A 19639-nucleotide genomic window follows, 5' to 3' on the forward strand; every position below is an offset into this window, starting at 1 on the left:
AAGGAAAGCCACATACAGTTCAAACATTAAAATATAAAGTCTTTCAAATGACTGTAGTGCAACCACACTGTATTCACATTCTCACTAGAAATCTGGTTTGCATCAGTTAAGGCAGACCTTTTCTAACTGGAATATTATGTATAAAAAAGGTTACAACAGTTTTAATCTAATTTTATTTTTTAAATTTGTCAAAATTTGCAGTGGTCTCCGCAACATTCCATTATCACTAAACTAACTTCCTGCCGAGACCGCCATGAATTCTGACAAACTGTGGTTGCGATAATACGTAAGTACCAAAATAACAATAGTAATAAATAGTGCAGTCAAGTGATACATCACTTTAGGTTGCATAAATGTTGTGCTCTCAGAAATTACAGCTGTCACACTCAGAAAAGTTCTTTGAAAAAATGAACAGTATGTGGTTGCAATAATACGTAAGTACCGTTATTTTTAAGTCATTATATGTAAGATCTTCACTTCATCAGGAAGGTCATAAGAAAGGATACTGGGATTTGTGGTTGTAAATATTCGGAGGTATCACAACTATTATAAGCGCACATTCAAATATCCTTCTATAGTCAGTTACTGTAGGCAGTTTGTGACTTCAGAGTGCTTTCTGGGCCAGTTCCATTCCTGACTGGACAACTTACTTCTCAACTTCTTTGTTCAAGAATTCTGGACAAAGTTAAAAATAATGAGGCGGGGGCAGGCAAAGACCCCAAATCATGGACAATTAACAAGTGTTACATCAGCATGCATTTTCTAAAGACTATGAAGTATGACAGTTTAATGTCTGGCATTACTGACTGTAAATTCAAAAAAATGTGTTATATACAGGGCAAAATATTAGATATAATCAGGGAAGTTCTGCAAAACAGGGACAACTGAGAGATATACTAGAGTGAATTCTGTCTGGAGTCTGGATACCCTCTTCTGTCTGAGGCAGTTGTACATTTGGGTCTCTGATTTCTTCTGTTATTTCAAAAAACATGTAGCCAACTAAAGTGGTAATGCTTTATTCTGCCCTACTTGTGGGCCCTGCATGTATGCTATGTATGTGAACTGGTGTCTCATCCAGGATTCTTTCCATGTTTTACTGCACACTTGTGACCACAAACTACATTTAACAAATAGTGAAAAAATGAATGAATCTTCTTTCTGTTTTATCACAAGTACAGCATGAGATATTTTATGGGGACAACAACAAATATATATATTTTAAATATATATATATTTAAATTATTGTATGTTATGGCCTGTTTTTCCCCCATACATCCACCATATAGCAAAGTGTTGAGCATGCAGAACTGTACTTATATCTCAATGTTTCCTTCTAATTTGCTTCATATTTGATCACTTTGTCACCTGATATGCCTCTACCACTTCATTTGACAGAAACTAGTGTTTGATATCTGTATGGGATATTGACTGCAGTATAATGAGGTGTCTACAACAAAGAAAAGCATTTTTTTTTACATTTTTCTTCTCTACCAAATTACATTTCATATGTAATTTACATACATACATTTCAGATGTCTTTTGTCTTGTTAGTTGAAAACAATCCCTACAAGTTTCAGCTGAAAAGAGCTATTGCTTGTGCTCATTCTTACATCTTTTTAAAATAAAACAGACAATGCTTTATTTTCCTTGAGATGAGTTATTTGTTTTGGACTTTTTGTGATATGCTTTGATTCACAATTAAACTGTCTGAGCTCCTCTTGCTGCTTTTTTGTCTTTAGCTGAAGACATGAGAGCTTCAATTATATTATAGTTTGCACATATATGAAGATTATTCAGAGGAAAGCATGTACTCTGTTATAAAAGAGCAAATAACTTGTTGTACCATGTAGGAAAATTTAAATCAGAGCCTGAGAAAAAATGTACTTCCAGGATAAGTTAATCAGATAGCTGCGCAGTTTTGTGGACAAGTGTTGCTGTGCTATGATTTTTCTTAACTGGAAATATTTATCCATTTAATTTTTTATTAACTGTGTAAGCCCACTGAACACAAAAGTCCCATTTCAGGGTTGTCTTGAAAGCAATGTCTGGTTATGTGACTTACGGTCACACAATAGTCTTTATACTTCCTGTGCTATTATCCCATTCCTCGCAAGTAAAGAAAGGTAGCATACGAAAGCCTTGGCAAGCCTTACTTGTCAGTATATAAGTAAGTGATAAGTATTGTTATTGGGCCTTATTTTTCTTTGGTTTTCAGGTACTAATACTAATGTTGGCACTGCTGTGGGATCACCTGCAAACATTACAACGTCTGAGGTAACAGCAAGATCGTTTCGTGTCACCTGGACACATGCACCTGGTAATGTTGAAAAGTATCGAGTTGTGTACTATCCCACCAGAGGAGGACAGCCAGAAGAGGTAAGTTAAAATCTGATTTCTAGAATAGATTATCTGAACATAAACATGTCAGTATAAATGCACATATTCTTTGCATGATCAAAAATTGAAGCAGTGTAGGTCACACTGTCACTGGGTGATAAGTTCCATTTGCTTGGTTGAGAAATAATGATTGTCCATTTTTCTCCATGCAAGAATAGTAAACTGTCTTTTCACCAAAAAGACAAAATAGAAAAAAATTATACAATCTCGCTAAGCAGAAATTTCCACTATTTATTTGTTTTTATTTAGTTTCAGTTTGATTGTTACGTTATGTGGGCTGGTCCACTGACCTTTTTTGATCATGAACCAGCTACAAAGAAAATAAGAGACAATATAAGATGAGAACATACACAGGTTAGCTTACAGAGGATTTAAACAATTCTGTATTAAGTGTTAAAGATTAAGTTGCTATCTCTGTATAAAGTCCATTAAGGTGATATGAATAGTATTGTAAAGTAAATGTGTAATTTGAACAAACCACAAATAAAGGGGCAAGAGTGGAGGGAGGTAAAACCAAGAGGCATTTGAGTGAAGCAAGGTGTGCATTATGTATTCAAAAAGAAAAGCTTGCAGCAGAACTGGTACACCTGCTCAGCCACCTTGCATAAGTTAATGTTGTGTTCTCTTTGGGATTTGCTTGTTAAATGTTCCAGCTAATTGCGTCTCTTTAACATGAGAAATATGGTTATTCAAAAACGCGAGCAACAGGAGCCATGGAGAATCTTTTACTAAAAAATGTCATTAGAATAATTTCCTCAAAGTAGAGGGCTTTACAGTAAGAAAATCCACTAAACTATACAATGACCAGATCTGTGGGGTACATGTTGTTAGGATCGCGGGTAGTATAACTGATATGAGCAAAATATTTACGTCTTCAGTGCTTCCTAAGCAGATCAGGACTAGAAAAAATATCAGTGGAGACAAGAATTGTGTCTTTCCAGTAAAATAAAAACGGTTTACTTCAAAATGCTGAATGCTAAATGATTGAAAATGAATTGGTTGAATGCATTATATTGAGTGATCAAAATGTTGAAATAAAATTAGTCTAAACTCACAATGTCAAAATTATAAAATTTGCCCATTTCTGCACTGTAGTGCGATATTGGAGTTGGTATATTTAAGTAGGGGGGTGTGGGGGCACAGCCTCCCACATGAGGGGTGCAGGGGGGTGTATCCCCCTGCACAATAGTAGAGGTGATCTCATTGCTTTTTCAATGAAATGATTTTAGACATTTTGATCATTCAATATTTTGGGTTTAAATGTTATTTTTCAGCCAAATGAACATTAGACATTATGGCATTCGACATTTTGAAGGTAAATCTGTAAAAACAGCTATGTATGCTAAAAGAAAAAAAAAAGGCATTATAATCTTAGGATAAAGGCATCATTAGACACACACACACACACGCACACACACACACACACACACACACACACACACACACACACACACACACACGCACACACACACACACACATACACACACACACACACACACACACACACACACACACACACACACACACACACACACACACACACACACACACACACACACACACACACATGGATAGTGCCTCTGAGGAGCTGAGGTTTAGTGGTATACTTTATTAATGCAGACTCAGAACAGCAGATTGAATAGAAGGCTTTCTCTTTGTCTCTGTAGCTGAACTCCCTTGATATGCTGTAGGGTAACTAAGTTGAGGGGAGGCTGTAGGAGTCTAGGTCAATTCAGAATTTTGTTAGTAAAGCAAAACAAAAAACTCACTTTCACAAGATAAGAAGCAGAAGAAAGGAACCTGCAGCAGTTGCAGGTAGGGTAATTTTTTCACAGATGCCAACAAATCCTTTCTTTAATCATAGATTAAGGAATCATAGCATTTCAGTTGGACTTGGTAGATCTGAGCACCCGAAATAATCCATTTTACCTGGAGTTACCACCAGTACATATGAATAGCTGTAGTATGGAGTTAAAGTAGAGAATATGTAGTAAGTAGTGAATACGTTCCATAATTATGACAGAAAAACTGCTGTTAGCATTACAGAAATGTAAATCTGGTGTCAAAGATTATCTCACAGGAGTTGTATTTGTTGAGTTTGTTCTGAAGTGGAAAACACAAGAAGAGGGTCTAAATTACGTGATCGAATGGTCAAATAGTCGAACATGTAATAGTCAACCTGTAATAATTGAACCGCCACAATGTCAAATGGAAAATAAAAAAAGAAAAACCCATACAAACTATTTAAACGGTCTACGCAGGGGGCAAGCCCCCCCTGGACGTCCCACACCCCTGGTACTTATATACCAACTCCGAGATCGCACTACAGTGCAGACAATGGAAAAATTCCATTTCCACACTGTATGGAGATCTCCATTGAACCGTTCGACATTTTGGTGGTTTGATTGTTACTGGTCGACTATTACCTGTTTGACTGACCATTCGATCACGTAATATAGACCACAAGAAGAGTGGTTCTGATTAAAGGATAAGTAAGGAAATCATTTATTCAATTTATTTCATTTTCAGCTGAAAATTTAGCCAAATGTCAGTTTAAGAAAATCTTACTTAAAATTGTTTTGAAGGGGCTGTTACCAATGTACTCCCAGAACCCCAGTTGCTTATACTTGCTGTTTTTAAATCTGAGTCCCCTGTATCTAATGGAGGACCCACCCACTACTTGTACTCCCTGTCTCTAACTCTAGATCCTTGCAGGTTACAGGGCACCTCTTCTGTTACCCGCTCCCCCCTCCCACAGACAGAGCATCGCATCCTGCAATTTCCATCAATCCGTAGTTTCCATGGTCACCACATTGGCTCTCTAGTTCCATCTCAGACACTGAAAAATGCTTTTTGGTATCAGTATTTTGGTGATCAGTCTGGTGGAGAAGATCTGGGACAGGCAGGAAGAAAGCAAGAGGCAAAAAGGGCATTCAGCAAAGAGATGGCAGGATTGCATTAGAGAAGATGTGTGACAGTCAGGCATGACTGTCGAAGGTAGGAGAGTACACTGAATCAAGAGAGATGGCAACAATTGACATGACACACTGACCCCATGTAGAAAGTAGGAAAAAGGGGAATGATGATGATGATGATATTGATATTTTGGTGTGGGCATGATTAATTTATACATACATATATATATATATATATATATATATATATATATATATATGGGTCTACATTTGATCGACAGACCATTTGATCGAAACTCATTTGGTCGAAATTTCATTTGATTGAAAACCAGTATTCAAGGCATGAAAATAGGATTTGCCCCCCTCCCTAATGTAGTGTGACCCTGGAGTTAATATATATAGTTAGGGGGTGGGGGGGCACAGCCCCCCACATTGGGGGGTGTGGGGGGTGAAGCCCCCTACTTATTTTCGTTTAAAAGAAGAATAAAAGAAAAAGTAGACATTTTAAACGAAAATAGATGGGGGCTTTGCCTCCACACCCCCCAATGTGGTGCCCCCACCCCCTCTAACTATATATATCAACTCCAGGGTCGCACTACATTGGGAAGGGGGGAAAATCCCAGTTTCATGCCTTGAATACTGGTTTTCAATCAAATGAAATTTCAACCAAATGAGTTTCGATCAAATGGTCTGTCAATCAAATGAAGTAGATCCATATATATATATATATATATATATATATATTTTTTTTTATATGTATGTATATATATATATATATATATATATATATATGTATATATATATATATATATATATAAAACAGCCAACAAACCACTCCTTGAGCCAGTAACCTACAACCACCAGTTGAAAAGCACCTTTATTCGATCCACATAAAATATTCCACTGTACAAAAGTTAATCCACAAAACAGGTCAAGCGCTTTCGTCGATAGACTTCATCAGAACAGTTAATAATGGATACTATCACCATTTTTATATGTACCTAGTACCATCAATTAAACAAAACAATTCAAAATTAAAGTGACAGTGTATTTTCAACATTAAAAGCTTGAAATTCCACATATAAAACTACATGTCTTACAAGTACACATTCAATTGTAAAAATTTTGTAACATGTATTTTTTAAAAATGAATTTTAAAATTGAAGTTGTCAAGATTATAAAAATACTAGTATGTTAAAAACAATTGTCAAAATTGTGTTGCTCGATACCTCAGTTCGGGCTTTAAACTAATGTGTTCATTTAAACCTGGGGGAACTGTGGCATTTAACCTCAACTGCCATCTAACTTCAGCCCGAAGCAGCTGGTTACCCCAATCACCCCCACTAAAGTTTTTACCTACAATTTCCAAAATACCAAATCTGAAATGGTGGTCAGCATTATTAGTTTTAATATGTTTGTATAAGGCGCTATTGTCATCCTTTTTCAAAATACTATACGTATGCTCGTAGATTCTCCTACTCAAACGCCTTTCTGTTTTTCCAACGTAAAAATGACCACAGATCTGGCAAATGGCTAAATATACTAAGCCCTGGGAGGTGCATGTGCCTGCCACAAAGTTAACTATTGTCTGGTTAGGTCCAAGTGAAACAGAAGTAGTATCAATAATAAACCTACAATAATCACAGGCCCCACATTTATAAGTACCTCTTCTATAACATTTTTAATCAGGGAATGGGTTTTCTAATAAATTCTTTAAATTCCTGTTAACCCGGTATGTAAAGTGAGGGCCATCACCAAGGATTTTAAGTAATTCCGTGTTCCCTTTAAACATCGCCCAATTGTTTTTAATTATGTTTTTAACTACCTGTGATGTTTCACCATACATTAATACCATGGTTTGTGTAAAATCTGTATCTACATCTCTGTTGTGATTAACATTCTCCTCATCTTCACCTAATAATGGCTTAAACCTAGTACCCCATTCAGAACACACCTGATCCTTAATATTGTTAATAAAACCTAATGGGTAACCTCGGGCCCCAAACATATTAACCAATTTGTCCACCTCTGTTTTAAACAAATCAAAATTTGAACACATAAAAGATGGCCGCCATTCTGTAGACACTGCATATCTACAGCTCTCCAGTTACTCGGAATAAAAATCAACCCTGAGGATATACTACAAGATTTTTTACACTAATTGTTGGCTATATCTATTCCACTACAACTAAATATTGCTTGAGAGGTGAAATAACAGGAGGAAATTAATCAAACTCACAGGATTAGAGCTGATTGTCTGTCTGACTCTGAACAGAGTATTAAACAAAGGAACTGCCTGACTAGTAATCGTGGATATTTACTGGTTAGTTTTACTAGAGTTTTGCTTTGCTTCACAATGTCAAAAGTGGAAAAAAGTATGGAAACAACAACAACTAAAACCAAATTATCAGCACTTCAGTCACCAGAAAAAGATTCAACAATAAAAAGGCAGAAGACTATAAAACAGCAGGAACTTTTAAAAGCTGGAATGACAAATAAACCAGATCAACTGGCTAACATGAAAGACATTAAAACTGCTTTGTTGCCCATACAAGAAGCTTTAAAAGAGCTTTCAAACCAGGTACTTTCTTTTGGTGCCACATGCAGTCAAATTCTTGAAAGGATGGATAAATCGGAAGCTAGAATATCCGAAAATGAGGACAGAATAACATTGCTTACAAAAAAAACAGACATTCATGACATGGATATCCAGTCTATGCAAAATAAAATTCTGGACTTGGAGGCAAAATCCAGAAGGAACAACATAATTATTAGAGGAATTCCAGAAACTATCCAATATAATGATTTAATTTCTACCATCATACAAATATTCGAAATATTGTTCGATGACTCTGACATTGCTAAGCAAATAGTTATAGAAAGCGCCCATAGAGCTCTCAGAGAAACACAAGCCTCAAACATTCCTAGACCAGTTTACGTCAAAATACTCAACTACCAGGATGTAAATAAAATAATTCTAACTGTTAAAAAGAATGGAGGTTATATTATGTGGCAAAATAATAGAGTTTCTATGGGTCAGGATTTACCATTGCAAATAAGACAAGCCAGACAAGCATTATCTCCATACTGTAAGTTCCTCATTGAAAAGAACATTAAATTTCAAATGAAATACCCTAACACATTAATTTTTACAGTTGATGGATCCAAATATTCCATATCTACATGAAAAGAAGCAAAAGTTACCTTTCTGAAGATTTTTAAGTCTCTTCTGGCTTCGGAAGCTTAACTTGGCCATTCAGTCTGTTTACAGCATCATGGATACTGGGATTCCATGCTTACTACGTCTCGAGGCTCCAAAATCCTTTGTTTGTTCTTTTTTCTTCACCAGGCCTCTTGGTAAATATTTACTTAGCTTCTTTTTGCAGCTCCAGCTCGTCCACGAAGATTTCCCAAACTTTTATGGCTTCTACGAACTGTATCCCTTCGTGAGGTAACAGGAAGTCCTTTGGGTTTTGCTGAGGGTCCGCTTTCGAGGTGGCGCATCCGGAAGTCCGTCTGCTTAATGGTTCCCCTGTTGCGAATTCGAAGACAGGATTACATGACTAGGAAGTAGAAACATCATTGTGGAAGAAGGGGAAGCTAGTTGGACTGTAAAACGAGTGTCTGTGGACATTTAATGTATGTTACAGCTTTTATTTCTTTAAAGGGAACTGTGAATCCATTCAGGTAGGATTAAAACTGAACTAATAATGTACTGGTTAAAATGTGTTATTTAACTGAATGGTAGAAGTAGGATAACTTTATCATAATTATGCTATTTTCATAGGTAGTTTTTCCTGAATGTGGTTGTACTAATAACATGGTAGTATACTGTAATATTTATTTTCCTGTCTTAATGATGTGTTTTATACTGCAAATGCTTAGATACAAAGGGGATTTAGTGTTGGGATAGTTAGTGGATTAAAAGACCAGAAGATATTATATCCTGGCATTTCTAGGAAAGTGAAGGCTATCTTCTTATATACTGGCATGTGGTTCTGACTGTTTGGGGAACTCTGTTAGTTACTTATCATTCTATATATTCAAGTATAGTACCCAGTAAGTATAGTTAATGCTATTTGTATTCACCCATGTTACTGTCATTATAATGTTAAATAAGCTAGATTAGATAAACAAAGTCAGAGCTAATGCTATATTTATAGGTTAATTATTTGTTTTTTCTCTTTCCTAGATAACATAATATATAGTGAATTATCTTGAAACCAATAATATTATTGTTTAATAGGGGTACTGTCATATATCTGTTTAGCTTAGATTTAAATAAGATAGTTAGCTATTTTAGGGTAATACAACCAATTAATATAACTAATATTATATGTGAACTATTAGAGAGGTAGAATAGTAATTTTGAATGTAGTAAAGATCATTTATGTTAACTAAATAATGTGTTCAAGAGCTGTAGATAGTTATCAGTGTTTATTAGGGAATGTTTGGGTTAGGCTTTGTAGAGTTAGATGTAGTATTTATAGGTTTTTTGCATGTTTTTGGTATTTTATTTTGTAAGATAAAGAATAGATATTTAGTAAGGCTGTGTACCCATAAAAGTTTTAACTGTGTAAAAAACCTCTGTATGTCCTGGTCCAGGGGAATAGTGGATAGGCACTGGTTAGGGATGGGACGTCAAGATTGCTTCCAGATAATATATACTGTGCTAATACATTGGAATTTAGTATTGTCTCTTAATTTTAAAATATACTTAAAAGATTTAAAAATCTTAGTATGTGGATAGTAGACTCATGGAATACTAAAGGGCTCCAGAACTTGAAAAAAAGGAAATTATTTTTTCATTTATTTCTCCAGTCAAAGGCATGTTTTATTTTATTACAAGAAACACATTTGACCAATGATCAATGGACTGTCCTTAAGAATAAGAAATGGATTAGAGAGGTGGTAGCTTCGGAAGGGACAACTAATAGTGCAGGGGTGGCGATCATTATTAGAAACCAATATCAAGAGAAAATTCTAGATTTTAAAATAGACAAAGAGGGAAGATGGTGTTATGTGATTCTTTCATCTAAACGTTATGATAAACCGGTGATACTTCTTAATATATATGCCCCATGTACCAATCAACAACTTTTTATAACATCACTCTATTTTATCCTGAATCAATATAATAATTATTATATAATAATAGGAGGTGATTGGAACACATACCAAGATCCCACATTAGACAAATCAAGTTCATACAGCTCCTTTAATAACCAAGCAGTGATAGCACTACAGGAACTTAAAACAGATTTTAAACTATATGATCCATTTAAATACACAAATAATCAAATGAATGCAAATAACTTTACATTTTATTCAAGTTGTCATAAAATGCGGTCCAGGATCGATTTTTTTCCAATTTCAGACGTACTAATGGCTTTTGACCCCTATGTATCCATACAAGCTAGACATTTGTTGGATCATTCTAGGATTACATTAACTTTCAATAAGGACACTAGTCATAATATATGTCTTAGAGGTTATAATTGGTCCTTAAATCCATATTTATTAAATAAAGAAGATATAATAAAAGAAGTTCAAGAGACCTTGAATCAGCTATTAGCTAATCTTTCTAAACACCGACATCCGACTGACATAGAATGGGCAACGACCAAAGCACAAATAAGAGGAATTTTTCTTCAAAAGGCTACTTATTATAAGAAAATACATTCGAGACATACAAGAATTGGAAACTAAAATTAAATTACTGGATCAGGATTTAATTGGGAATTATAGTAAACAAACTGAAATGGAGTTATTAAAATGTCAGAAGGACCTTTTTTTACTACAAAATAGTAAATTATCATTTTATGAACAGAAAATGCTGGTAAAATACGCTAATCATATACAGACCCCTTCAAAAGCACTAGCGCGTATCATTAATCAATCGAAAATACCTTCTCAAATTTCTGAAATACACTTTAACAATAAAACATACACAAATACTGAAGACATTATTAATGCTTTTGAATTAATATTTTCTCAAGTCTATGGTGAACATCAGGAATTAATTATAAATAAGAGTAATAATGACTTTTTGCAGAAGATTATATTTCCGAAAATTGATGATGAGTTTCATATGAACTTAGTCAAACCAATTTCCTCAGAGAAGATAACAGATACAATTAAGAATTTGAAGCCACATAAAGCTCCAGGACCGGATGGTTTGACCACGGAATTTTACAAAACTTTTAGTGATATATTGGGGAAAATACTTCCACATGTATTTAACTATATAATTAACAATAAAATTAATGACCCGCACTTTAATGCTTCAAAAACTATTCTTATACCGAAACAGAATGCTGATTTGCAAAATCCGGATAACTATAGACCTATTTCACTTTTAAATATAGACATGAAAATTATGACATCGATTTTGGCTAATAGATTGAAGAAGGTAATTAACCTGATAATATCAGAGGAACAAGCTGGTTTTCTAAATGGCAGACAAACTACAGATAATACGTTATCACTTCATACACTGATCTCTTATGCCACTCACAGAAATTTTAATGCTTATGCACTCATAATTGACGCACAAAAAGCTTTTGATAGAGTTAATTTAGAATTTTTGTTTGATATTTTATCATATTTTAATATACCTCATGACTTTATTTTAACAGAAAAAAAACTATATAATAATCCCTATACAAATCTAGTTATTAATAAAAATCTCCCAAAAAGAATACAAATTAAGAATGGTACCCGTCAAGGATGTCCGTTATCTCCTATATTATTCAATCTATATTTAGAACCTTTATTTCTACATATCAAACAAAATATCTATCACAATGCCCCAATAATATATGGTACGAAAATTTCTATGGCTGCTTTTGCGGATGATCTAAATATTTACTGTACGACACCTGTTTCAGATACCAAGAAAATATTAAAGGCAGTGGATGACTTTGCAACAATATCCAATTACAAAATAAATTTTAGAAAAACTAAGTTATTTCCTTTAAAGACACCTACACCCTTTTCGCTTTTACCATTGGTAGGTCAGGTAAAATCCGAAGAAAAAATAAAATATTTGGGTATTGTTTTTTTTTTAACAGACAACAGAGACTTTTATGTGAATAATGTTAAGTTACTTTGGGAGCATATAGTGTCTGATTTAAAAAGATGGAATAATTTGAAATTACCAATAATGGCAAAGACCTCAATTATTAAAATGAATATACTTCCCAGAATATTATATATCTTTTTTTTTTTTTTCAAAAAACTTTTTATTGAATTTTGAACAATACAGAAATATAACAGCAACAGCAATAGTAGAATACATATTTAAAAATGAAACATTGGGAGATATTTATGATAACACAATTTAGTAAGATGAGTGTTTTGTCTCAATGCAGTTTGAGAATATACACTTAACTATCTACATCATATACAAAATGTTAACCAAAGAATATATCAAAATAAGTATTGAGCTAAGACAAAAAATAAGCATTAGGATATGAGTGAGACTGAGGTCTACAAATCTCATAAGGAGGGTGGCCATCTATACACTATTAATAATATGTAACACCTTTTCTAAAGCTTTATTAATATGTGTCAACTTCTTGGGACACTTCACTATCAATTTCTAGCACTGATGTATGTGTGAGCTAGAATTTTAAAATTATTCCAATTCAGTTTAGTGCGATCTAACCAATTTTGTGTGATATATAATTTTATGAGTAAACATATGTATATTAGCACTTGCATGTCCAATTTAGAGAGGTAAATATTTGGTATGTGTAGTATTGCAGTCTCCCAAGATAAGGTGGATTTGTGATAACCCATTTTTTGTAAACGGACTTTTAGGGAGGTCCAAAGTTTGTGTGAATGATGACAGGACCAAAAGATATGTAAAAGATCTGCATTAGGGTGTGAACAACAAGAACATGAGGGTGATTTATTTGCATCAAATTTGTTGAGCTTAGAAGGGGTAAAGTATGCATTATTGTTTATCATTAGTTGGGTGTAAAAGAGTTTTTTGAAGGGCGAGTATTCTATTGTATTTTTGATAGCTGAGAGTTTCTGATTTATAGATATATGGGAGTTGTGTTTATCCCAATAAGTAGAGAAGAGACACTCTTCACTATGAATTATTTGATTTATAAGATTATAAGATTTAGACAGCATTTTCTCTGGGAGTGTGAGGACTTTTAAAAACGCTTTATAGTTGATAATATCAGTGCTATCTATTTTGATTTGTAGGAATTTAGCATTAATTACATCTCTCAGTTGACGTAAGATGACTAGATATTTAATGTTAACCTTGAGAATTTTATACATTAGAGACTGTTTCATTCTTGTATTGCATTAGATCCCAAACTGTAAGATCTTTAATCAAGGGAAAATCTGAAAGATTAAAAGAAATATTGTCTAAAATGATATTAGGATTTAAGTGAAGAGGTTGCATTAATTGAAATATATTTTCTAGATTTACAAGTTTTACCAAGACTTGAAAAGCAGTAATTTTTTGTTTTAAAGAGTTAGGAATTTTAAATTTATTCGTTACTTCCAATGAGAGGAAAGGAAGAGCTAATGGATTAATGTTTTAATTGCAGTATGTTGATACCATAATTCTGTCCAAATAGAATTTTGATTAAACTTCTAGTTTTATATTTAAAATGGATAATAATTTGTTTGCCGAGATAATCAAGTAGTATAGGTGAAAATTGGGAAGACCAAGACCACCCCTATTTTTAGGTAAGATTAGCTTAATATAAGAAATTCTTACTGATTTAGGAAACCACAAGAAATTAGCCAAAGTTTTATTGATTTTTGAGAAAAAGATTTTGGAATCATCTGATCCAATCGCATTGAATTGAAATAACAATCTGGGAAGAATATTCATTTTATTATAGCTGCTTTTGATAAAAGTGATAGATTTAGTAATTTCCATCTGTTCAAGTCAAGTATAATCAATGACCATATTTTAGCCAAATTATTTTGAAATGTGGAGAGACCATTGTGATTTATATGAATCCTAAATATTTGAAATTCTGAACTATCCAAAAGTGAAATCGAAACTTATATGTCTTACGAGCAAGTGGATTTATGGGAAGAATATATGTTTTTTGAATGTTAATCTGATAACCAGAAACCTCTGAGAATTTTTCAATGGAACAAATTAGTTTGGGAAGATCTGAACAGGGTGTTTGAAAATATAATATAAGATCGACTGCAAAGGCGGACAAACATATTTTAGTGTTGAGGATTTTAGGGATATTATGATATGTATTTTGCTTAATGTATAATAATAGAGGTTCTATATATAGATTAAATAAAAAGGATAATGGGCATCCCTGCTTTGTGCCATTATAGATCTTTATATTTTTGGATATTTTCCTGTTAATATAAAGAAAAGTATAAGAATTCTTATATAACATTCTAATAGAGTCTATGAAGGTAGATGGTATATTGAAACAAAGCATGATATGAAACAAGAAGTCCCAATTAACCCTATCAAAAGCCTTAGCAGCATCAAGAATTAATGCATACATAGGGTTTGAGTCATTTTTGGCAAAGTGAATAAGAGCATCAATTGTCAAGGTATTGTCCCACCAATGTCTATGTGACATAAAACCCGCTTGTTCCGGAGAAATTAAAGATGGTAAAACATTTTAAGTCTAGAAGCAAGTATTGAAGCTAAGATTTTGATATCAATATTAATCAGGGAGATAGGTCTATAATTATTAGGATCATTTTTTTCTTTGTCTCTTTTCAAGATTAATATGGTTTTTGAGGTATTCCAATACAGATCAGATATACCATAAATCATTATGTGGTTAAAAATTACTAAGAGAAGAGGTGAAATTTCTGATGAGAAAGTTTTAAAAATTCGGTGTGAAGCCATCTGGTCCCGTGATTTACTAGTTTTAAGTCTACTAATGGCTTCCGATATTTCTCTGATAGTCAGTGGGGCAGAAAGTGTGTTCTTTTGTAATTCATTTAAACTAGGAAATTTAATAGAAGATGCGAAATTCACTATGTGTTGTTTACTTCTAAGATTATTGTCTTTTGAATATATCTCTGAGAACAATGATGTAAAAAGCTGCAAAATTTCCTGATCTGTACTGTATTTCTTGTTATTATAATTTAATGTCGAAATTCTAGGAAGGGAATGATTACCTTTTATTATTCTGGCTAACACTTTAGAAGGAACCTGTGCCCATTCAGAGTATGTAGCTAATAACCTTTGCTCTGAAATGGTAAGGTTATGTTGATGCAGAAGCAATAATTCTTTTTGGGAATTCAACAATAATTCATATGTTGAAGGATCGGAACTTATTTTGTACAGATTTTCCAAATTTTGAATTTTTGATTTTAATTGTAATTCTTTATTTCTATATTGTTTTTTGAAATATGATGCTTTGTTGATTAATATGCCCCTAAGAGTTGCCTTGCATGCAGCCCATTGTATGTCTAAAGGGATATCTGATGCGTAAATTAAGATGTGTTTCTTTTATTGTTTCAATTATTGATTTATGTATATTTTCCTTTGAAAGCAAATTATTATTCAATGTCCAGCTATTATATGAGCATAATTTTGGTGGATGCGGGACCAAACTTATACTAAGAGATATTCTAGAGTGGTCAGAAAAAAATCTAGGTTCAATAGAGTAATTTAACTTCCTATGGGTAAAATCATTTGAAATAAGGAAAAATCCAGTCTTGACCAAGATTTATAACATTTTGAATAATATGTGAAAAATCTTTTTTATCATTCTGTGTTATAAGAGAAATAGGATCTATAAGGTTTAAATCTATTATAATTTCTTCCAAGGCAATGGATGCTTGAAAATTGTATGAGGAAGATCTACTGGTACGATCAGTGTCAGGATTAATAATAGCATTCCAGTCCCCTCCCAGTACTAAATAATAATCTTTGAATGAGGATAAAATATTATATATTTGAATAAAAAAGATATGTTGTTGTTCACAAGGGCATTATAGATTAAAGAATATGACTGGCTTATCAATGTTGTGAAACCCAGAGATAATGTAACACCATCTTCCGTTCACATCATATTTCATCTCTGAAATAGTTCCCTGAAATGTGTTTTTAACTATAATGGCTACCCCGCTTGATTTTGTGCTATTACCAGCTGCTACTATCGCTTTAATCCATTTCTTCTTTTTATCTTTATCAAAGTCATCTTTAATCAAGTGAGTCTCTTGTATAAAGCAAATATTAGCCTTTGATTTAAAAAGTAAATGGAATAATAGAGATCTTTTGTTCTTATTTTGTAATCCTCTCACATTCCATGAGTCAATATTTATTGTCATATTATTAAGTAAGAATATATATATAACATATGTCTAAGATTTGACAAAGATGAAATATTTGCTATAGACCTCAATATCCCATAACTGTCATACTGATTCATATTGTCTACCTAAAAAGGTTGTTATAAGAATTGGAAAAAATTTCTTCCCTAGTACCCCAGTGCCTAGCCACCTAACCCCTACTAGAGAAACAAAATAAAAATGAATTATATAAGTGAATTTGGTTAACATTTTCAATGTCAATTGCAATGTATCAACATAGTAAACTTTGCATAATTGTTTAACTAAACAAAAACACGATAATACACTATCAAACATATTTACATATCTAACTAAAATCAAGATGTCCGACATGCACATTCCCTACTCTCTTATTCATTGTATAAGCTCCATTATTGAATAGAAAATATTATTTGTTATAGATATTCCTCAATTTTGTATTTCAGATGTTAGAGAATCAAATTTATGTAAATGTTTCCATGTACAAAAAAAAAATGAAATATATGAAAATAAGTTTGGTGTTATCCCATATAAACAATAGTTGCTATAGAAACTAATATTGATTATATCAGAGATAAATAGCAGTTTTAACCAAGCTTAGTATAGACATATATGTGTCATAAACATACTGCATTAACATCAGACAAATAATTTGACAATATAAACTTTATATTTTGTTCTGATAATATTTGCGAACGGTCACATCAATATTAACTAACTCAGAATGTAAGCAAATGAATCATATTTCTAAAGAACATTTATAGCTATGCCCCCTTGTGTGATTAAAACATTTTGTACAGAGCAGTAGCCTTTTAACATGCACATATTTTTATTTGCGGTTGCTTTTTCCTTTCTTCCCCTGCTTCCCCTCCTTTAAGCTATATGTTTTTTCCTTTTTTTTTCCTTTTAAAAAGACCTACCTTTCTATGAGTAAAATTCACTTATTGCACCATGTATTTTGTATAATGTTCTTAAATATATTATAAATGATATCTATACATGAAGCCTTTCACCCATTACCACCTTCAGAGATGTGGTCCATATCAAGCATCTTTCCTGCTTAAAAAATGTCAAAATAAGTGAAAAAATGTGTGTTTGAGTACTGTTTATGGTACTCTGAATTGATCTAACAAGCATAAACACGCTAATACTTTTCAAGCATCCGAGTTTGCATGTCCGATCAAATCACACCCCTGGATCCCCTCTTAAAGATCCCCACATGACTTGTTGAACCTCAATTAGAAGATAGTATTACACCTGTCTATGTTGACAGGGGTATTCAAGCTATATTGCAAATAGTAATTGAGACTTCGATAACATCGTGCAACTCCAAATAGAACTACTGCATATACCAACTGTGTCCCATAAAAGAGCTCTATACATGCTGCAGTAAACTATAGAAACCGCACTACCCCAAAAACGCTCTCCATCACGCCTAAAACAAGCCATCACACAGCATCCTACCATGACATAGTGTATATTTCTAAATTATCAAATTAACCCAATTTCGTGAGTGAGTGGTTCCTGAATATGGTCTAGCAATGACGGCACCTCGATGCCTTGAAAATCCAAATAAAACAAACATATAGATTGATATGTAACAAAACTGTTGATAATTTGCTAGCACTTCACCCATTCAACGCGCCAAATAGCACCAAAGCCACCATACCATCCTAGCGTCAGTGGTCCACCGATACTGCATAAGAAAAGGAAAAAAGAAGAAACATACACTTCACTCTATTAGCCCTACACATCAGTACAGCGTCACCACCAAATCAGAGCACAAACTGCGGTGCACCCCTTAACAAAGCTGCCCAACCAGCTTTGAAAACGGAAGATCACCTAGCCTAGGAAACCAACACCTCACTCCATCCAATCCATATAAGTCAACCAAGACGCCAAGAGCACACAGAATCATATGTTAAACAGAAACTCCAAAGCACGAACCCACAAGAACAGGACCAAGCCAACACCATAAGCCGCAGCGACTCGCCACAGACACTAATCACCGTGATGCTCTCCACAACAGCACACGCCAACCAAAGATCCTCCCATCAAGATGCAGACCCCAATAGAAAAAAAAAAGAAGAGAGAGAAGAAGCATGAACTAAAAACAATAATAATAGAAAACGTACCTGTCTTTCAACCCCCTTTCCTAAGAATGCATCCATCCAACCATAAGCGTGATATTCCTCGCCGCTCCATTCCCCTTCACTAAACATGACAATATTCTTTCTCATACTGCCGCCAGCTAGAGCATTACAAATAAACATTCAACGAACAAGACTCCTTGCCTCGATCTCGTTCCCCATTCCTAACTGACAATGAAGGAGACCAACATTTTAATTAACAATCAAACAGAATATGTCACAAGCGTGAAGCTGACAGGCATCCAAACATTATAGCTTCGTTGAACATACGCTCCCAAGCGCTCTCCCCACTCCCTCCAGCAGTGTCATCGCAACTATGTCTCAAAGATCTACGGAGACCGAACACGCTTATCCAACATATAATCTTAATGAAAATACACTCTATAACTGTACAAAAGCTTCTCAAGTCATCAGGGCTTACCATTAGAGTGATGACGCTATCGCCAAGCTCCGTGATCTGCATAGTGATACGTGCCATAATGATAACATCTGTTGATGTATTAGATAAAAGATTTTCTCTCGGAGCAGTCTCGAGAGTCTGTGTATTTCCCTCCAAAAAATTACTAGCTAAACCAAAGCATTTTGTTTGCCTAAATAGAAAAAGTGCTTGAACGCTATTTAAATAAATATAAACAGAAAGTAACTTGGAGTGCTGAATCTATTTTAAACACCAGCACCTTGTTTGTGAGATAAGACATGCAGGCACATAACAAATATGCGTTTTCCCATTACTTCAAGTAAAAATGAAGAAGAAGAGAGAAAAAAAAAAACACATTTATGTTTATATATACATGCACAGTACATACTTTTGACGGAGGCAGTCTGTGAAGAATTTATGCCTCGCATATTCTGTATTATTGTAGTCTTTTCAAGATAAA

General features: G+C 33.7%; 1 protein-coding gene across 2 annotated transcripts in view; it reads left to right on the forward strand.

Moving 5' to 3' along the window:
- Positions 1-19639, forward strand: part of COL14A1 (collagen type XIV alpha 1 chain) — a gene marked incomplete at its 3' end in the record, with an annotated part of 1869522 nt that overhangs the window by 564009 nt on the left and 1285874 nt on the right. For both annotated transcript variants that reach the window (XM_044066920.1, XM_044066919.1), the window contains 1 exon segment: positions 2216-2376. In XM_044066920.1, the coding sequence (XP_043922855.1) occupies positions 2216-2376 (161 nt within the window).

The sequence above is a fragment of the Protopterus annectens genome, chromosome 3.part1 (genome assembly GCF_019279795.1).
Source record: "Protopterus annectens isolate FY-2018-M chromosome 3.part1, PAN1.0, whole genome shotgun sequence".
In the NCBI taxonomy this organism is placed as follows: Eukaryota; Metazoa; Chordata; order Ceratodontiformes; family Protopteridae; genus Protopterus; species Protopterus annectens.